General features: G+C 38.9%; 1 protein-coding gene across 1 annotated transcript in view; it reads right to left on the bottom strand.

The window, feature by feature from the left end:
- The window catches only part of DIAPH2 (diaphanous related formin 2), an 854,113-nt gene that overhangs the window by 212,729 nt on the left and 622,113 nt on the right, over positions 1-19,271 (bottom strand). The window contains 1 exon segment of the mRNA XM_075068735.1: positions 10,042-10,205. Within this exon segment, the coding sequence (XP_074924836.1) occupies positions 10,042-10,205 (164 nt within the window).

The raw sequence follows: 19,271 nt of genomic DNA on the forward strand, positions 1-19,271 counted from the left end.
CCTGGAACATGAGAGTTTATACTCTTTCCAGTAGATCTGTGCATAGTCTCATTTAGGGCTGTAAAGCAATTTAAAAAATTAATCACGATTAATCGCACTATTAAACAATAACAGAATACCATTTATTTAAATATTTTGGGTGTTTTCTATATTTTCAGATATATTGATTTCAATTACAACACAGAATACAAAGCGTACAGTGCTCACTTTATTTTTATTTTTTAATACAAATATTTGCACAGTAAAAAACAAAAGAAATAGTATTTTCAATTCACCTAATACAGGTACTGTAGTGCAATCTCTTTATCATGAAAGTTGAACTTATAAATCTCAAATTATGTACAAAATAATAACTGCATTCAAAAATAAAACAATGTAAAACTTTAGAGCCTACAAGTCCACTCAGTCCTACTTCAGCAAATCGCTCAGACAAACAAGTATCAGAGGGGTAGCCGTGTTAGTCTGGATCTGTAAAAATAGCAAAGAATCTTGCGGCACCTTATAGACTAACAGACATTTTGGAGCATGAGCTTTCGTGGGTGAATACCCACTTTGTCAGATGCATGTAGTGGAAATTTCCAGAGACAGGTATATATACGCAAGCAAGCTAGAGCTAACGAGGTTAGTTCAATCAAGGAGGATGAGGCCCTGTTCTAGCAGTTGAGGTGTGAAAACCAAGGCCGGAGAAACTGGTTCTGTAGTTGGCAAGCCATTCACAGTCTTTGTTTAATCCTGAGCTGATGGTGTCAAATTTGCAGATGAACTGAAGCTCAGCAGTTTCTCTTTGAAGTCTGGTCCTGAAGTTTTTTTGCTGCAGGATGGCGCACCTAAGGTCTGCTATTAGTCGTGGTCAGGAAGGTGAGTGTTCTCCTACAGGTTTTGTTTGATATGCCATTCCTAATATCTGATTTGTTCCATTTATCCTTTTCCGTAGCAGACTGTCCAGTCCCTGGTCGACGTACATAGCAGAGGGTCATTGCTGGCATATGATGGCGTATTATTACATTGTTGGGACGTGCAGTGTGAATTGACTGGTGATGGTGTGGCTGATTCTGGTTAGGTCCTGTGATGGTCGAGCGCTGGTGTAGAATGTGGGCAGAGCTTGGGCATCGAGGTTGTTGCATGGATTTGGTTTCCTGAGCTAGAGTTACTATGGTGCAGTGTGCAGTTATGGTTAAGAATATGTTTCACTGGTCGGCAGATTTGTCTGGTGGGCGAGCAACTGGCCTGCCCACCAAGGCCGTGAAAGTGGTGGGATCATGTCCAGGATGGGTTGTAGACTCCTGATGAGCAATTGGAGGGGTTTTAGCTGGGGACTGTTACTGTGATGGCCAGTGGAGTGTCTGTTGGTCTTTCTTGGTTTTGTCTTGCAGTAGGAGTGCTTCTGGGTACACCGTCTGGCCTCTGTGATCTCTTTTCCCTATTTCCCGTGCGGCGAATATTGTTAGTTTTGAAGAAGTCGGTGGTGGAGATTTTGTAGGTGTTGGTCTCTGTCTGAGGGGTTAGAGCAGATGCGGTTGTACCTCAGTGCTTGGCTGTAGACAATGGATCTTGTGATGTGCCCGGGATGGAAGCTGGAGGCATGAAGGTAGGCATAGCGGTCGGTAGGTTTTCGATATAGGGTGGTTTTAATTTGACCATCACTTATTTGCACCAAAATAGAAAAAATGGGTGTTGCCATACCAACTATAATGAAAGTAACCAGTTAAATTGGGCTATTATGAGCAGTAAATTCTCAATTCACTGCTCTCCTGCCGCACTGCAGCAAAATCTACAAATAAATATACGTATTGTTGAGTGTTTATGAACAGATATAGCTATCCATTTCTCTAAATAAACTGAGAACACTAGAGGGACATGTTATGCAATATATCTACAAACTGAAGTGCCCTGCAGATCCAGAAGTCCGGAGAATCCTTCTCCCTTTTCTGGGGGCACTAGTATTCATGAAGCAACTTCTTTTAACTCCCCATATGTGGTCTTGAGGAAAGAAACGAAGAAACTGAAGAGAGGAGGCAACCAGAAATCTGAGCTGGGAGGAGCATATGAAGAAGCAGTTTGACACTGATGATGACATCAGAGTGCTGTGTGCAGTTTAAGCTGGGGTTGTCTGACATGGATATCATCAGACTGCTCTGTACAGTTTTGACCCTGACTGTTGTTATAACAACTTGAATAATGGAGAGGAGATGACACCAAGCTTGGAGAGGTTACAAGCACTTTGGAGGACAAGATTACAATTCAAAATGATCTTGATAAATTGGAGAATTGGTCAGAAACGAAGCAGATGAAATTCAATAAAGGTCGTTGCCAAACCACTGAATTTAGGAAGGACAAATCAAATGCACAACTACAAAATGGGGAATAACTGCCCAGGCAGCAGTCCGGCAGAAAAGGATCCAGGTATTATAATGGATCACAGACTGAATGCAAGTCAACAACATTATGATGTTGCAAAAAAGAGCAAATGTCATTCTGAGATGTATTAACAGCAGTGTCGCATGTAAGGGACAAGGACTAATTTTTTGCTTGATGTGGCACTAGTGAAACCTCAGAGGTTGTACTGTGCCCAGTTTCAGACTCTTCACTTTAAGAAGGATGTGAATAACCTGGAAAGAACCCAAAGGAAGCCAAGAACAACAATAACAACAACAAAAGAAGTTTAGAAAGCATTACATGTAAGGAAACATTGAAAGAACTTGGTTTGTTTAGTCCACAGGAGAAAGCTGAAGGCGAATGGTAACAGACTTCAAATTTGTAAAATGTTGTTATAAAGAGGATGGTGATCAATTGTTCTCCATGACCACTGAGCGTAGGACAAGAAGAAATCAGCTAAGTTTGTACCCAGGGAGATTTAGGGTAGATATTAGGAAAAAAAAATCTAACTATAAAAACAGTTAAGAATTAAACAGGATATCAAAGGAGTGGTGAAATCCCCGTCATTACAGGTTTTTAAGAAAAGGTTAGACAAATGCCGGTCAGAGATGGTTTAGGTATTCTTAATCCTGCTTCAGCATGGGGGATGGACTAGATGACCTCAAGGCCTCTTCCAGCCATGCATTTCTGTGATTCTCTCTCCTGTGCAGATTGGCTGTTTACTCTAACCCTCTTCCATCCAGGCTCTTACCCTCAGCCTTGCTCCACCTCTCCTCCATGCTCATGTAGCTTGCCTTCTCTCACTTGCCCTGTCCTCCCTCCCTTTTATGACCTCTCTCTTTCCATTCAGCTAATTCTCTTCCAATACAATCCTACCAAAGGATTTAAACAACAAGATCTCCAAGTCCCACATCCCCAAAAAATCATGAAACTAACATGACGTTAGTTAACAATCACTGTTCATTCTGTTTGTGTTACATCCTTTCCTCCCTAATCTTCATCTCTCTTCTCTCTTTAGACTTAGGGCTTGTCTACATAGACATACTCAGTTTGAAACAAATTGGGGTGTAAATCTACCCTGCCTTAGCATGCTACACACTAAGTATCGATCTGGACTCTGCTGCCACACACTAACAATCCATAGACTCATAGACTTTAAGGTCAGAAGAGATTATTATGATCATCTAGTCTGACCTTCTTCACACTGCAGGCCACAGAACCTCACCCACTCACGCCTGTTCTGGATCCGTCACTTCTGGTTGAGTTACTGAAGTCCCCAAATCCTGATTTAAAGATTTCAAGTTACACAGAATCCACCATTTACACTAGTTTAAACCTTCAAGTGACCTGTGACCCATGCTGAAGTTCCTTAGTACACTTCAATCTACTCCCATTTCAAAGCAGGGTACACTAAGGAAAGCAAAGCAACAGCATCCAGATGGAAACTTTACCCCAATTTGCCGCAGACTAAATGTCTTTGTAGACAAGCCTTAAAGAACCAGATTTTTACATAGAATTATGCACCTAACTCCCATTAGGTGCCTAATTCCCTTAAAAATAGTGCTCACTGGGGCAGGGATTGTTTATTACTCCATGTTTGTGCGGTGTGTAGCACAAAACGTCCTGTTCTTGGTTGTCCTGTAGGTAGTGCAAGTTTGTATGTATTATTTGTATTAAAGGAAAATCCATAAAACCTGACTTTAGCATTCCAATACAATAACTGTTGGTTTACACTGGACATTTAATTAAATTATGTAACAGGTGAGGTTAACATTTGTTAAGGCCAAATACTGCCTTAGAAATACTCACAAAGATTTGTGTGCACACATTTGAGGGCAGAATCATGTTTAAAGGGAACACAGTGCATATACAGCAAGTATAAAATGACTGCCAATGTAAGTGATTGAAATAGTCTGCACAGTTTTTATTTTACCACTTTTTTTATTCAAGGAGAAACATTTGCAAATGTGTGAATTATACACATGTATATAATGTCAATCAAAGAATTATAGTGAAATTGGGATAAATAAATAAATATGGTTGTCAAGTGATTAAAAAAATTAACCACACTGTTAAATAATAATAGAATACCATTTAAATATTTCTGGATGTTTTCTACATTTTCAAATATATTGATTTCAATTACATCACAGAATAAAAAGTGTACAGTGCTCACTTTATATTTATTTTTTATTACAAGTATTTGCACTGTAAAAGAAATAAAAAATCATATTTTTCAATTCACTTAATACAAGTACTGTAGAGCAATCTCTATCATGAAAGATGAACTTATGAATGTAGAATTGTGTAGAAAAAACTGCATTAAAAAATAAAGCAGGGTAAAAGTTTAGAGCCTGCAAATCCACTCAGTCCTATTTCTTGTTCAGCCAATTGAACAGAGAAACAAGTTTGTTTACATTTGCAGGAGATAATGCTGCCTGCTTCTTGTTTGCAATGTCACCTGAAAGTGAGAACAGGCATTCCCATGGCACCGTTGTAGCTAGCATCACAAGATATTTACATGCCAGATGCACTAAAGATTCTTATGTCCCTTCATGCTTCAACTAGCATTCCACGGGACATGAATCCATGCTGATGATGAGTTCTGCTCGATAACAATCCAAAGCACTGCAGAGCGATGCATGCTCATTTTCATTGTCTGAATAAGATGCCAAGCAGAAGGTTGATTTATTTTTTGGGGGTTCTGTAGATTCTGCAATGGAATGTTGCTTTTTTAAGATTTCTGAAAACATGTTCCACACCTCATCTCTCTCAGATTTTGGAAAGCACTTCAGATTCTTAAACATTGGGTTGAGTGCTGTAGCTATCTTCAGAAATCTCATATTGGTACCTGTACCTACTGGGTTTCTGGGAAGTGGGAAGGCGGAAGCCCGCCCACTGCTAAAGAATCTCTCCCTCAGCCTAAGGGGAGGATCTACAGGACTTCAGAACCCAACTGATTCAGGGGGACAACTAATAAAAGAACAGCGACAGGAGTGCGGTCAAAGGGTCATAAGAAGGGAACCTGACGGGGACACCGAGCATAGAACCCCAGACAGCGTCCACTGCTCCTCAAAGGAGTCAAGGGAGCCAGTGGACGCCGCCCAGAGGAACTCTCCCCAGATACGTGAACGGACTAAGGACCGGCAACAAGCCCCACAGTCACAGGAGTCTCCATTTGCCAACCTCCTCTCCCTGGTTGCGTAGATGGCCATTTTAGCCAGGGCGAGGAGGAGGCTGACCAGGAGGTCCAGCGACTTTGTGAGGCCACGGATAGGGAGTGCATAAAGAAGGAGGTGAGGGGAAAAGTGCAGCCAGAAACGTAACAGGATATTGGTGAGAAGCCGGTATAGGGGCTGCAACCTGGCACACTCTGAGTAAACGTGCGCCAGGGTCTCCCTCACGCCGCAGAATGGGCAGGTGTCTGGGGCAGGGGTAAATCACGCCAAATACACGCCCATGCTCACGGCCCCATGAAGGAGCCGCCAGCTGATATCTCTGGCTGGCCTCGGGACCAAGGTAGAGTATAGGCTGGCCCACCGGGGCTCCTCACCCTTGAGAGGTGGCAGGTATTGGTACCTGTAGCAGGATGGTTACCCTGCTCCTGCCCTGAAGGGCTTAAAACAGCCCTGGGGAAGGTGTGGCTGGGAGCTGCTAAACTGTATGATTGAGAAGTGGCTGCAGCTGGGCCACGCCCCAATCAGGCCACAGCTGGCCTGTATAAAGAGGCTGGAAGCCGGGGGCAGACAGGAGTCTCTCTCTGTTTGTAGAGGGAGACGGGCCTGATTGCAGGGAGCTAGACACAGGGTACTTGAGTGAAGCAGGGCTGGGGAAAGACAGAGGAGCTGAGGAGCTCCAGCCTGGAAAGCCCCAGGCTGCAACCTAGCACAAGGCCAATAGGTACAGGGGGTTGCAGAGGGCAGCCCAGGGGTAGGTCAAGGCAGCAGGTCCAAACTCAACCTTGCCAGTGATGAGTAGACTGATACTGCAGTCTGCCCCAGTGCATGGGGCTAGACGATGACTGGCAGTAGCCTTATACCGAGACGATATGAGAACAGTGGGTGGGGGAAGGGAGACCCTAAGACTGAGGGGTTCCTGCCAGTGGGCAGCACCCAGGGAAAGGGGCACCGGGGTCCTGGGAGGGACATGGGGCCAGAGGACAGTTGGATCACCGGCCTACAGAGGGCAATCCAGAGCTGGAATGAGCTAATTCTCAGAAGTCACCAGCAGGAGGGGCCGCAGGGTGAGTCCGCATATTTACAGTACCTTCTTTGTGTTTTGTGAAATCTGCAATGAAAGTGTTCTTAAAATGAACAAAATGTGCTGGGTCATCATCAGACTTCTATAACATGCAACAGATGGCAAAATGGGGGTAAAACAGAGTAGGAGACATACAGTTCTCCCCCAAGGAGTTCAGTCACAAATTTAGTTAACACTTTTTTTAAAAAAATGGCATCAGCAGCATGGAAGCACGTCCTCTGGAATGGTGGCTGAAATATGAAGGGGCATACAAATATTTAGCATATCTGGCACATAAATATCTTGCAAGGCTGGCTACAAAAGTGCCATGCGAATACCTGTTCTCACTTTCTGGTGACACTGTAAATAAGAAGAGGGCAGCATTATCTCCTGTAAATGTACACAAACTTGTTTGTCTTAGCAACTGGCTGAACAAGAAGTAGGACTGAGTGGATTTGTAGGCTCTGAAGTTTGACAGTTTTGTTTTTGAGTGTTTGAGTTATGTAACAAAAAAATCTACATTTTAAAGTTGCACTTTCAAGACAAAGATTACACTATATTACTTGTATGAGGTGAATTGAAAAATACTATTTCTTATCATTTTTACAGTACAAATATTTGTAATAAAAATAATATACACTTTGATTTGAATTACAACACAGAATACATATTTCCTATATGGGTAAGACTACAAAATATCCAAGATGCTGTTGTAAAGTAAACTAAATCCTGCATTTAGAATCAATGGGAGTTTTGGGTGAGCAGAGAATGGAGGATGTGGCACTAAGGGTGAAATTCAGCCCAGAAACAAGTCAATGGTAGTTTTGTCATTAACTGGAACGAAACAAAGACTTATTTTCAGTTGATATTTTTATCTCTTTGCTCTTCATTATTCCCCTTTAAAATGACTTCCACACAGAAATGATCACCCATTATGGCTTTCTAAAAAATAATTAAATAGGTCTTTAGCTCATATTACACCTTTGTTATGAGTTAGGTAGTCTCTCTCTTTCCTTAGATATAAATTTAACTTTTTTTGCTTGTTCTCAAATTTGTTTACAGAAGTTATAATATAATACACATATATTATATTTTAATTATTCATTAATAAATACAACATTATTAGTAATGGTGTTACATTAATGTACACTGGCAAAACAGGAAAAGAAAAAGTGTACTGGATAAAATTAATAACTGAACATAAGTTTTGCAGTCATTTCTTTTTATAAAGTGCCATACTACTCTGAAAAAGGGATGTGTAAAAATGCACCTTTACACTAAATAGATCTGCTTCCTGCACATGGGTACATTTACAGACAGATCTGCTGATTTCAGGAACAAAAGTGCCTTTTATTACTGCTTCTTACCATATTAGCATTTTACAGCCAGTGTCAAGATGGAGTGAGCTGGAGGACTCTATTCCATTTATTACCAACATAATCAAATCAGTTACATCCATGCAAAACAACTGAAGAAAATGTGTTTCCCACAGGTGTCATGGGAGGAGGCAGGAGGATTCATAATTTGAAAAGTGAGATAGGACGAATATAACTGAAGGACAAGTCTGAGGCCTGCTGAGTCTTTATTACTAGAAATGACGACTGAGAAGGAAAGACCCCAGCTCAACTCTATGATCATGGGTGGAGTTTATAGGGGCTGTATTTGAGAGATCTTTTTTCATGCAAAATGAACATCTTTGATATGTATATCAGTGAGAAAAACATGGAACTCTAAAATAAGATTCTTACAGAATTACTTTTCAGAGAAGAACCACACTTTATACATGAATTAAGGACATTTTCAGCTCCTCCTGGATTAGTGAAGCTATATAATAGTTTTTTTTCTATTTTCAGTTCAGTGGGAAAGGTCACATTTTTTTACATTTTTATTCTTGGTAGAGTTTAGAACAGCTTATTTTAATTCTCTCTTCTCCCAACTGAAAATACAAATATCACAATTTTCTTTTTCCCATTAGAGTTCCCTCGAAAGCCACATGCTTTTGTAGAACTAACCACTTGGTTTAAAACTTCTGAAGGATAAAAAGACAAATCAATTATAATGTATTTTCCAGAAATTCACTGCTAAGCACTGAAGAGTAAAAAGACATTCTATGTCTACATATCCAGTAAGTCTGAAGAAAGATTAAGTAGAAGGGTTTAAACAAAATAAAAATGGGATTTCCCACTGTAATGTGACTTCTAGGAAATGCAAGAGCAAATATCCAATGAAGTCCTATATAGTTTCACGGGAGTTACATACACACATCTGGGGACAGATTTCGGCCATAATGCTTAACCTTGTTAATCTGAATACAATCTCCAGATCAGATACTTTTCCTCTAGCTACTGTACTATTTGAGGAGAATTACTTATTTCAGGTGCCCAACTTTAAGCTGCCACATTTCAAAATTTTATCATGGGATTTCAGGAAAAATAGATGAATGGGTATATCTCATTATACTTGCTGTTGTTCGTGACCAATCTTTATACTGATGTGCTAGTGGTAACTTTCTGTTATAACAGCATTGCATGAATGACTTAGGAAAATGAACAATTTTAAGGGTATTACAAATAATTAAAATGTGCTATAGTTAAAGTTTTTAAAAAATTAAGTTTATGTACTAAAGTTATGCTTTAAGAGCAGTTTGAATCCACTATACTGAAAATCCTGATAGTTAATGAATTAAAGCTTGTTTCTGGCAATATGGGTCTATATGGACCTGCATTCTACAGCTGTGTGGTAAATGGCTAAGTAGTTTTGATAAGTCAAGGCGATTTGACTATTCCCTGGAGACACAGTGTGATGTTCTGGCCATCTCTTTTCCCTACTGGATTCCCTACTTACATGTTATTTTGAAAAAAAAAAAATAAAAAAAATAAAAAAACAGGTCAGACACATTGGTTGGCTGGAATTATAGAATTTAGGAACCAAAGGAGCTTTGGGGGATTCCATTAATCAGAGATATAAACCTTATTTTGAAGGTTTCTAGATTTTTTCCTCCTAAACTGCAATATTCTACCAAAAAGCTTTGTCTCTAGATTTCAGAATGATGCAAATGTTGGCATCACCAGTGACAACCATGCAGGTTTTTTAATTAATAATTTTCAAACATGGACTTACCTGATTTCATGTAGTTTTTTGCGCATTTGTTAAATGTGTGGTATTTTTTCTCAGTTTGTTTTTCAAACAGGGAAAATAACATTTTATATGCATCCCTAAATAAGAATCAAAGCCAAATGGATCAGGTTGGAACAGAAGCCTGCAAATCAATAGCTCTCAATGAGAAAATAATCTGTCATTCTCTGTTATATGATCAAAACACACAGTCTATTATATCAATGAGCACTTGGGGGAAAAAACAAAACAGAAAAGTTTGAAGCAAAAAACAATAATGTTGTATCATTTTTTTTGTCAGTCTTCACTTACCAAGAACATAGTTCGGAAGTTGCTTAGATCACCAAAAAATTCCTCTATAGTTGTTGCTTTGGGATCAAAGGTAAAGTACTCTCCCAAATTCTCATATAACTTGGTCATGTTGTTATGCATGTTGGACAACTTTTCATACTGGTCTTGGGCGCTCTTAGTAAAGCTGTAAGTTTGTGTTAAGGAAGATCATGCAAATATAACCATCTCAGTGTTAAAACAAACAACAAAATAGCACAAGAATTAAGATGATATTCTCATTTAATCGCTATTGCTCTATAATCCAACCTGATACTTACTGATTTTATTGGGGTGGGGGAGAATTATACGTACTCAGGAACATTTCATCACTGGTTTGCAAACTTCCCCTTGTTATGGCCTCTTGTCTAATGGTGAAGATCTTCCTGCTTAGTTACCTGAAAAAAGTAACACTAGACAGTAATAGAGACAAGATGAAACAATCCTGCCATAATGCAATGACTGCTGAGCCCCATTTTGCTTCTGCAATGTCAGTGTACTCTCCAGGGGCGTATGATTTTATATCCATTTGCACTGAATTGCATCTCATCACCCACAGCCAACTATTGAACTAATCTCTTACTTTGTGGTTTGATTACATCCTTCTGTGTGTTTATTGTAGCTCCAATTTTGACCATTATTGAATTTACACCAAATATCCCCAAAATAAAGACAAAGTAGCAATTTAGGGTGCTGAAAGGTGAAAATTTTTCACTTTTTTTTTCCTTTTAAAGGTTAGTTGGTTTTAAAAAAAAACTTCTTGACATCCGAAGAGCTCTCGACTAGCAGGAAGCATCAAGCATAACAAGACAAGGGTTACTGCCTAAAGAAAGACTAGATGCTTTACATCTGTGGCAGAAGTGGCTTGCTGGACTATATTTGAGAATCACTACTTGAAATGTGCAACATTTACAACAATGAACATAAAATATCTAGTGCAAATGGATACTTTAAATTAACCCTGAAGCTGTCAATAAGACGTTCTCATTAATCTGAAGTCAGAGGTTCAAAAAAGAAACACACACTGTCCTCCGATGTGGTGGAAAACATGAGTGATATAAACAACAAAGAATTAGACATGATATAAAAATTGTCAATCTCTCCTTCAAAGCAGATTGGGAATGAAATGGTAGGGATGTTTACAGGACTTAAGAATGCACAGTATCCTTCCATTGTTTAAAATGTCACAAGTCTGTTGTATACTGAAGTATACTGCACATATTTATTAGTAACTGAAGAGCAACTAGAAATCAAGTAGAGATCCACTTGACCTTCACAATAGCTTTCATTAGAAATTTGGTATAATTATCACTTCAAATGAAAGGAAGTCATTTTATATGTAAACACAATATAATCTATTTTCAGAAAACCATATCTGAGAATATGTATTGGTTAACACATGTTATTAAGGGAAGAATCGAGAGAGAGCTTCCCCATTTTTTCCTCAACGGTTATTAACAGCTTCAATACACTTCTCTCTTTTGTTGTTTTAAGATCAGGCACACACTACCTTTAAAACTGGTAGCCCATGGTTAAACAAGTTCCTCTGACCCAGAACTTCAGTTGAATAAACTGCTGTGCTGTACATAAAAAAAACACTCAACCCACAAACCAAAACAATCTGACAGAGAAGTAATCAAGTTGTGACACCCAGGAATAAAGGTAAGGAAATCCAGGCTGAAACTCAATTCTTAACATTTCCATTATACTTATGTATTGGTGATACCTCAAAAACCTATGCAATCTTAGAAACCTCATGCAATGCAATACCAAAGTGAAAAGTGCTCTGTCAAAAAAGGTTCTAATATTTTGCTTGAATTTTCCTTGTTTGTAACTAAGTGAGGGAATCAAACCCCTCACTTAAACACAGCATTCTAACAACAACATAAAGAAGTCCATCCAAAAGAGACCACCTCTTTCTAGGCAATGTATATTTCCAAATCATCTCAAACATATCAATTCCATTTTCAAAGACTTCCAATGGCTTTTAAGACTAATTTTACTGTAAATCAGGGCTGGTTCCAGGCACCAGCCCAGCAAGCAGCTGCTTGGGGTGGCCATCGGTGAGGGGCGGCACGTCTGGGTCTTCGGCAGCGGGTCCCTCACTGCCTCTTGGAGTAAAGGACCAACCGTTGAATTGCTGCCGAAGACTGAAGCGGCAGTGGTAGAGCTGCAGATTGGGATCACAGCTTTTTTTTCCTCCTCCTTTTTTTTTTTTTTTTTTTCTTTTTGCTGCTTGGGGTGGCAAAAAGCATGGAGTCAGCCCTGCTGCAAATCATATGCAAATATTTTTTGGAATGAGGGGAAATGAGCAAGTAAGATTTATTCCATATAAAGCTTCCTGGTACATCGAAGATACGTGTTCCTGCTGGATGTACATTACTGCTACAACTTAATGAGTGAGACACTCTAAGGTTTGAAATAAGAACTGTGTTTATTGATAAACTGTGTGTCCAACTTGGAGCACCCTTTTGGTCTAATCCTGGCATTTTCTACATTTTTAAACTTAATACTGAGTGTTATGCAGTATATAAATTGTTACAGAAGAAAAAAATTCCATAGATGTACAAACAAAAATATAACCTCTTTGTCTATCATTGACATGATACTTTAGAGGTATAAGTAGTATGTCAAAATGCTAGAAGGCCAAACAAACAAAAAATAAAATCACTATTATCTGCAAACAAAGCAAAGCAAAAAAGAAAAGAAAAGAGGAAAACTGGTTAGATTACAAGGTGGATGAGACACCCCCAAAGTTTGTTTACAACAGAAATCTGGGCATAAAAAACACTACATTGAAGAAGTAAATGGGCTATTTATGGTGAGTTTTTGCCACTAGTACTTATGTTCCACTGTGCCCTGCCTATACGCTCTATGTATAATTCTTATCAGGAAAAAAAGATAAGACAACTTAAACTGCACATTTTCTTTATAAGGTCTTGAAATGTTCAGGTTGCTCTTTGTGTTTTATGGAGTGCTACATAATGTTTTTTCCTGCTTGTTTCTAACATCCATTGACATAAAAAAATATAAATCAGTAAGATGGGGGGAAAAGGTGCATCTTAATGTAGTATAAACTAATCACATTTTTAAAATAGTAAAAAATTCCATGCTAACCCTAAACTAGAGGTTGTGAGCTTTCTTAGGTACATATGTATCAGCAATGTCTACTGCTTTCCAATTCAGTCGTCCACAATTTACCCACAGTGGAGCTTGGACTGCTACAAACTCACATTTTACATAAGACTGATTTGGAGTAGCTCTGTCTCCACTAAAAATTAGGATATACACAAATGAATGAGAGGTTGGCATTGACAATGCATTGGGGCCTAGCACATTTGTGGGCAGCAATGGCACATTCCTGGATTGAGGGTTTCACACAGACTAGAGAATTTCTTATTAAAGCCTGAATTACCTTTGAGGTACACACATCAGTGGCTGTGAGTCACTGTCCTGAACAACTTACTCAGCAAATTTCTCTTAGGGAAATAAAAATATATTAGCCTACACAATTCTACAAGTTTCTTCTATCCTCCCCTTAACAAAATAAGCTGTGTGAGGACTGGGAGAATGGAATTCTTCTTCTTCCAATCCAGTGGGTAGGAAAAGGGACACTTCTGCAGCCACTACTACAGCCCTTGGGCTTCAGTAACAGCCATGGTCCATGGAACTGCCCGCCATGAAGTTTGACTCTTTGCACAAGGCTCTGCTGAGTTCCTATTCATGGCCTGTTCTCTATCTGCCTACCCAAAACTGTGCAGTTGAACTACAACACTCACTCTATGTTTTGGCCAGTGTGTTGCTGTAATGGAATTTCAAGGGCATATTTTTACCATGAGTTAACTCATCACCTTACAGAAAATAAAGCAACATATTAAAGATGTGAGGAACTACAGAGTTACATACACTGTTATATTCCCTCAAAAATTAGAGCTATATTATCAACAAGCATAAATCACCCCAAAATACTTAAAGCCAATAACAATTATCACCAAAAAAGTGAACTTGCATGCATCATTTGAAGAATAAGAAACTGAGATGCAAAATCTGAAACTACAAAACTATTAAAATGATAGATAACAGTATTGTTATTATAACTCAACAAACTTCTTTTCCTAACACAGCCTTGAGTTTAAAACCTGAAGTCGATGGAAGTTTTGCCATTGATGTCAGTGTACTGCCTTTTCTTGACTGTTAAGATTATATGTTTTGAAGATGATTGCTCAAGCAACAAGTGAAGGGAGTTTTATTTGCCAGTGTCTCTGTTTGTCTCTACCACAAATTCTTTTGGGTGGTGCCCTGTTCCACTCTATGTCACTTTCCCATGGTAGAACACTGACTGAGTTTAAGCACCTCCTTTTCAGATGTGTGCATGAGCACTAAGCATAGTTTTCATGTAGCAAGACAGCGATGGAAACTTGAGTTATTGCTCAGCTGAAGAGGACTGTTGTAGGTTTTATATACTGTCTCCTTAAGTGCAAGGATGACAAGTAACGACAACCAGTCATCTATTTTGTCTGGCTCCAGTAAGGTTTAGGATGTTAAACACACCTACCTACAGCTGCAATGTCATGTTTAGTATCATGTCAGATAAGAGGCATATCTGGCTACCTCTTTAAACATCTGGGCTAAGGACTTCTACTGTCCCAAGCAAACTGTAAAATGACTACTTCCATGAATGTTTTGGGTCCATGAAGTGGTTTTTTTTTCCCCACGAAAGCTTATGCTCAAATAAGTCTGTTAGTTTTTAAGATGCCACAGGACTCTTCGTTGTTTTTATGGATACAGACTAACACAGCTACACCTCTGATGAATGTTTTGCTGTCTTTGCTGTGGTTTTTGCTTAATTTTCAGCCTTGATTTTGCTAGGTTTCTAGACAAATTCCACATGTTCCACAGAAACATGATTTCTATTTTGGGGCATGTAGGGAAAAGAGGGTATTTGTTTCATTAGCTGTTTCATTCCTTAGGCTAGAAAATACTCCACCAAGCTAATAACACAACTGTATCTGATCACCAGCTATGTAACATTCCATACATTATCCACAGTAAAGCTTTGAGATTTTTATTTTATTAGGTCACAGATAAAGTGTTTAGTACATGCATTTTATATACCCTTCAGTCTACTTCCTTCTCTTATTTTAATATTACTGCAGATGGCAACTGCTTTTAAATCAGAGTCTGAGAATTTTTGAGTACCAGACTAGAATGTTTGAAGTGGCATTATTTTAGTTTAGAATAATAACAGCAGCAAAAATAATAAGAGATGATTTAAAAAGCCATCTGTTTCCTTCTAGTTTTCAACTACACTTAACCTTCAGACAGAACATAAAATAAAAGGTTCAGTAACTGAAATTTAAAAAAAAATGAATTTTATTAGATAATATAGTATTACACATTGCATGATTTCTCACCAAATAACTCTAAAGTAACCTCAAATATAAGCATTCAGTTAAACAAGCCATACAAGAAGAATGTTCTCTCTCAAAGCACTAAGAGGTAGGGAAGTGGAGCTTCCATTAACGGATTATTCAGCTAATTAGGACCTTTCACTTTAAAACGTCATGTGTCTGCTACATTAGTTTTTTCCCTTTGGAGAAACTGCTCATTTTTAAATCAGTTGAGCTGCCATATTAAAACTGCTGTCTGATTCTCTTGTTACTATGACATGGAAGACCAACATGCAGGCAAATAAGTAAGTGTTTAGACACAGAAAGATATATAAGTAAGGCTACATTTATGTCACAGAGGTCATGGAAGTCAGGGAATCCATGACTTCCAGAGACCTCCAACATTCTCTGCTTCAGCTCCAGGGGCTGCAGGACTCTGGAGCTGGCAGCCAGCAGGACCCTGGCAGGGTTCCAGTGACAGGCGACAGAAATGACAGGGGGCCCCTGCAAGGTTCCAGCGACATGTGACAGACTCGTGAGGGGGTCCTTCTCAGGGTTCCAGTGAGGAGCAACAGCCTTGCGTGGAGGGAGGGGGACACCTCGAGTAAGTGGCTGAGGGTGTCCCGTTTTCTCTTTGGGAAATATGGTTACTTTGCAGCTCCCAGCTGCCATGGGAAGAGAGGTGAAAAGAAATGTTCGGTCATTTCGTCAATGAGCTTCATACTCGGAAACCTACAAAATGACTATCATTTGCTGGCATTTTACCAAAGTCCTGAAGAAGCTCACCAAATTAAGCAACTGGTGGATATACATGACACACTACTGTACACTGTCAAGCATACAATAATAATTATCACCCAGTGAGTACAAAGTGTGATTGGGAATCGCTATATGCCTGTGATGGGAAAATCACCTCTGCTACCTTGGGGTCTATTGGTTTCTTTCATATAATACATAAATCAGAAATGGGGATAGGGAAGTCAAGTTCAAAGAACAAAAATTGCAGGTCCAGCTTTGAGGGGAGCTTTACTTCAAGTTCAAGAACATGGTCCTAGTTTTCTAAATCTCTCTGCAATTTGGGTCTGAGCTGCCATGTGTTCAGTAACGCTGACATTGCATATTTGAAGGAATGACAGGGATAATCAAAGCAAGTAAAAGATTGGCAAGAGCTGGAGACAGGTTTCACAGTAGCCTGTCCATGTTCACAGAATTCCTTCCTGAAGATATCAGGAATCTCACCAATTTCAAACCTAAACGTAAGACCTATTTGTAATGCCCTAGCAATCAAACACACAAAAATCTGGTAATTTGCCTCGCCACCACAGACTGGAGGTGGGGTAGGAAGAACAATCAAAATTGTGGTCACATTTGCAGGGAGTGTGAAGTATATAATGAACAGAGATCAGAGTACTAGCATCTTTCCTTCTCCCTCTGACCAGCCAATGCAACTGGACAAGGGGGAAAAGAAGCCCGTTGGAGGCCCCTGAAGAACCCATCCCTGTGAAAACAATTAAAAAAAAAGTTACTCTGATAGCTCCTCACAGCTACTTGTTATAGGAGACTCTGAAATAAAAGAATGAAGCTAGAGACAAATTCCATTGGGAAATTTTCCTTTTCACACTTGGTTTTTTGAAGTTTGTGGTTACAAGAAGATAAAAATGAGTGCATTTTAACAGAGGTGGGCAGGAGGAATTATACTACAGATGACCATGCAATTCCAAGTGAAAAGAAGGCACCACTGAGGAGGTAAACTGAGGTCTGTGGGGAAGTAAGGGGCAAGACAGCCTACTCCTAAAATATCTGCTGTGGCAAGCTTCTTGCTCTACTGCCCGGAGAACAAAGAATCAAAGCGCGAACTGGAGTAAATAAACTGACACTCAGATGAAGTAAGCAACAGTCAGTGTGGGATTCCAAAGCAGCACAGGCAAAAATAAAGAATTCTGATTTTTTTATCTACTATTTTCCCATTCATTATGTTCAGAATGTACCTGCTGTTTGAAGGATTGTCACTGTACAGAACACACTTTGGAATTGTCATAGGAAGACATGGAATCATTATTAAATATGGAAAATACTACTTTTTGTTATAACTCTTCAGAGGGTTTCTTGTGAATTTCTGCAAACCTGCTTTTATGGATCCACTAAAGACCTGTACATTTCCAAATATCTGCTCTGTGGTTAAGGGAAATAAAGAAAACAACTCAGTACAGGGACTGGTTGGGCATCATTCCTCCCGCCCCTCCCCTGCCAAGTTAGGAAACGAAGCATATAAAACAAGTGAAAAATATTAAGCACCCGATTCTGCATTTGGTGGTGTTTTGTCAATTTGATTCATTATCACTGTTTGATGGCAAACAACGCTATACAACTGAATAGTGACTACCGCCCCATGCTGGAAAATAAGTGTGTCATTACACTTCAGTTTCCCTACGGAAACTTAATAACGAAACAGCTTTGAGAGTTGTTGCCAGGTTTGAATAACTGATGACCCATTTGCTATTTCTAAAATATACTTGAAATTCAGATAGTTTAGGAACACAGTGAGGAAATATTTTTTATATCTGTAGATTGCTAAAACATAATCAGGTGAAGGTCAAGCAAAATATGTCTATGAACTATATAACAATATAATGATGAAGCACCTCACCATTTTCTCCCTTAATGCTAAAGGCAACAAGAGAGAAAATATGCAGGTCAGTATTCATCTGCCTGCCTCTGTCATTTTTATGCAATGATTTCATAGTTTATAATAGCTAAATGTATTATTCAATTATGTATTCCATACTCTTAACTGAATGATATCCTCACTGTACCGACAATGGCACCCTCTCTCAGGAGATTCAAAATTTCAGATAATGAAGTTTAATTATAGCACATGATCAAAATTTTCATGATAAAGTCTGTTTTTCAAGCTTTCCAATTTGATTGTAGAAGTCTGCTCTGAGCTGAACTAGAGAATATAAAAATGTTTATTGGGGAGCAATTTTTGTATTATACATAAATGTAATGCCTGATTTCCAGAAGTTCTGAGCACCTACATCTCTCAATGACTTCAATAGGAGCTGTGAATGTTTGGCTCTTCTGAAAATCACAATCACAGAAACAAAAAGGCAAGCTAAAAAAAACATTACTTTTGGATATATTTTGTAATGACCTAGTATTACAAAAGTTTCAGAAGTGTGACAGTGCACAAAGTAGCACATCTGGGACAATGTTCGATTAGAATTTCAGCCTGAACTCGTACTAGCTTTGCTCTGGAGTTTTTATATTCCTCCTTTGCAGCTATTTAAATATTTCTGTGGTTTCACAGGTTTTCTTTTAAATATTTTGTATGACTTTGCTGAATTATTTTTGGATGACTAATATGAGCTACAACATCCAAGCAGAAAAATTAATGACAATAAAACAAGTAGAGGGAAAGCCAGAAAAAGAACATATAAAGAACTATATAGATTTTATAGAAGAATGAATATCACTGAAAACTAATTGCTATACAAAGCCCCTTTTGTGCTTCATGTAATTCATTTTAAACACAACTAGCAACGCTTTTACTAGTCAAGTGTTAAGACACTTTCCCCCAACCCCCCCATAATGTATGGGTCTAATATGTCCACTAAAGGATTACCAAGAACCCATCAATAATACCTAGAAAATAGCTAGAGATAACGAGGTTAGTTCAATCAGGGAAGATGAGGCCCTGTTTTAGCAGTTGAGGTGTGAAAACCAAGGGAGGAGAAACTGGTTCTGTAGTTGGCAAGCCATTCATAGTCTTTGTTCAACCCTGAGCTGATGGTGTCAAATTTGCAGATGAATTGAAGCTCAGCA

The sequence above is a fragment of the Chelonoidis abingdonii genome, chromosome 8 (genome assembly GCF_003597395.2).
Source record: "Chelonoidis abingdonii isolate Lonesome George chromosome 8, CheloAbing_2.0, whole genome shotgun sequence".
Taxonomy (NCBI): domain Eukaryota; kingdom Metazoa; phylum Chordata; order Testudines; family Testudinidae; genus Chelonoidis; species Chelonoidis abingdonii.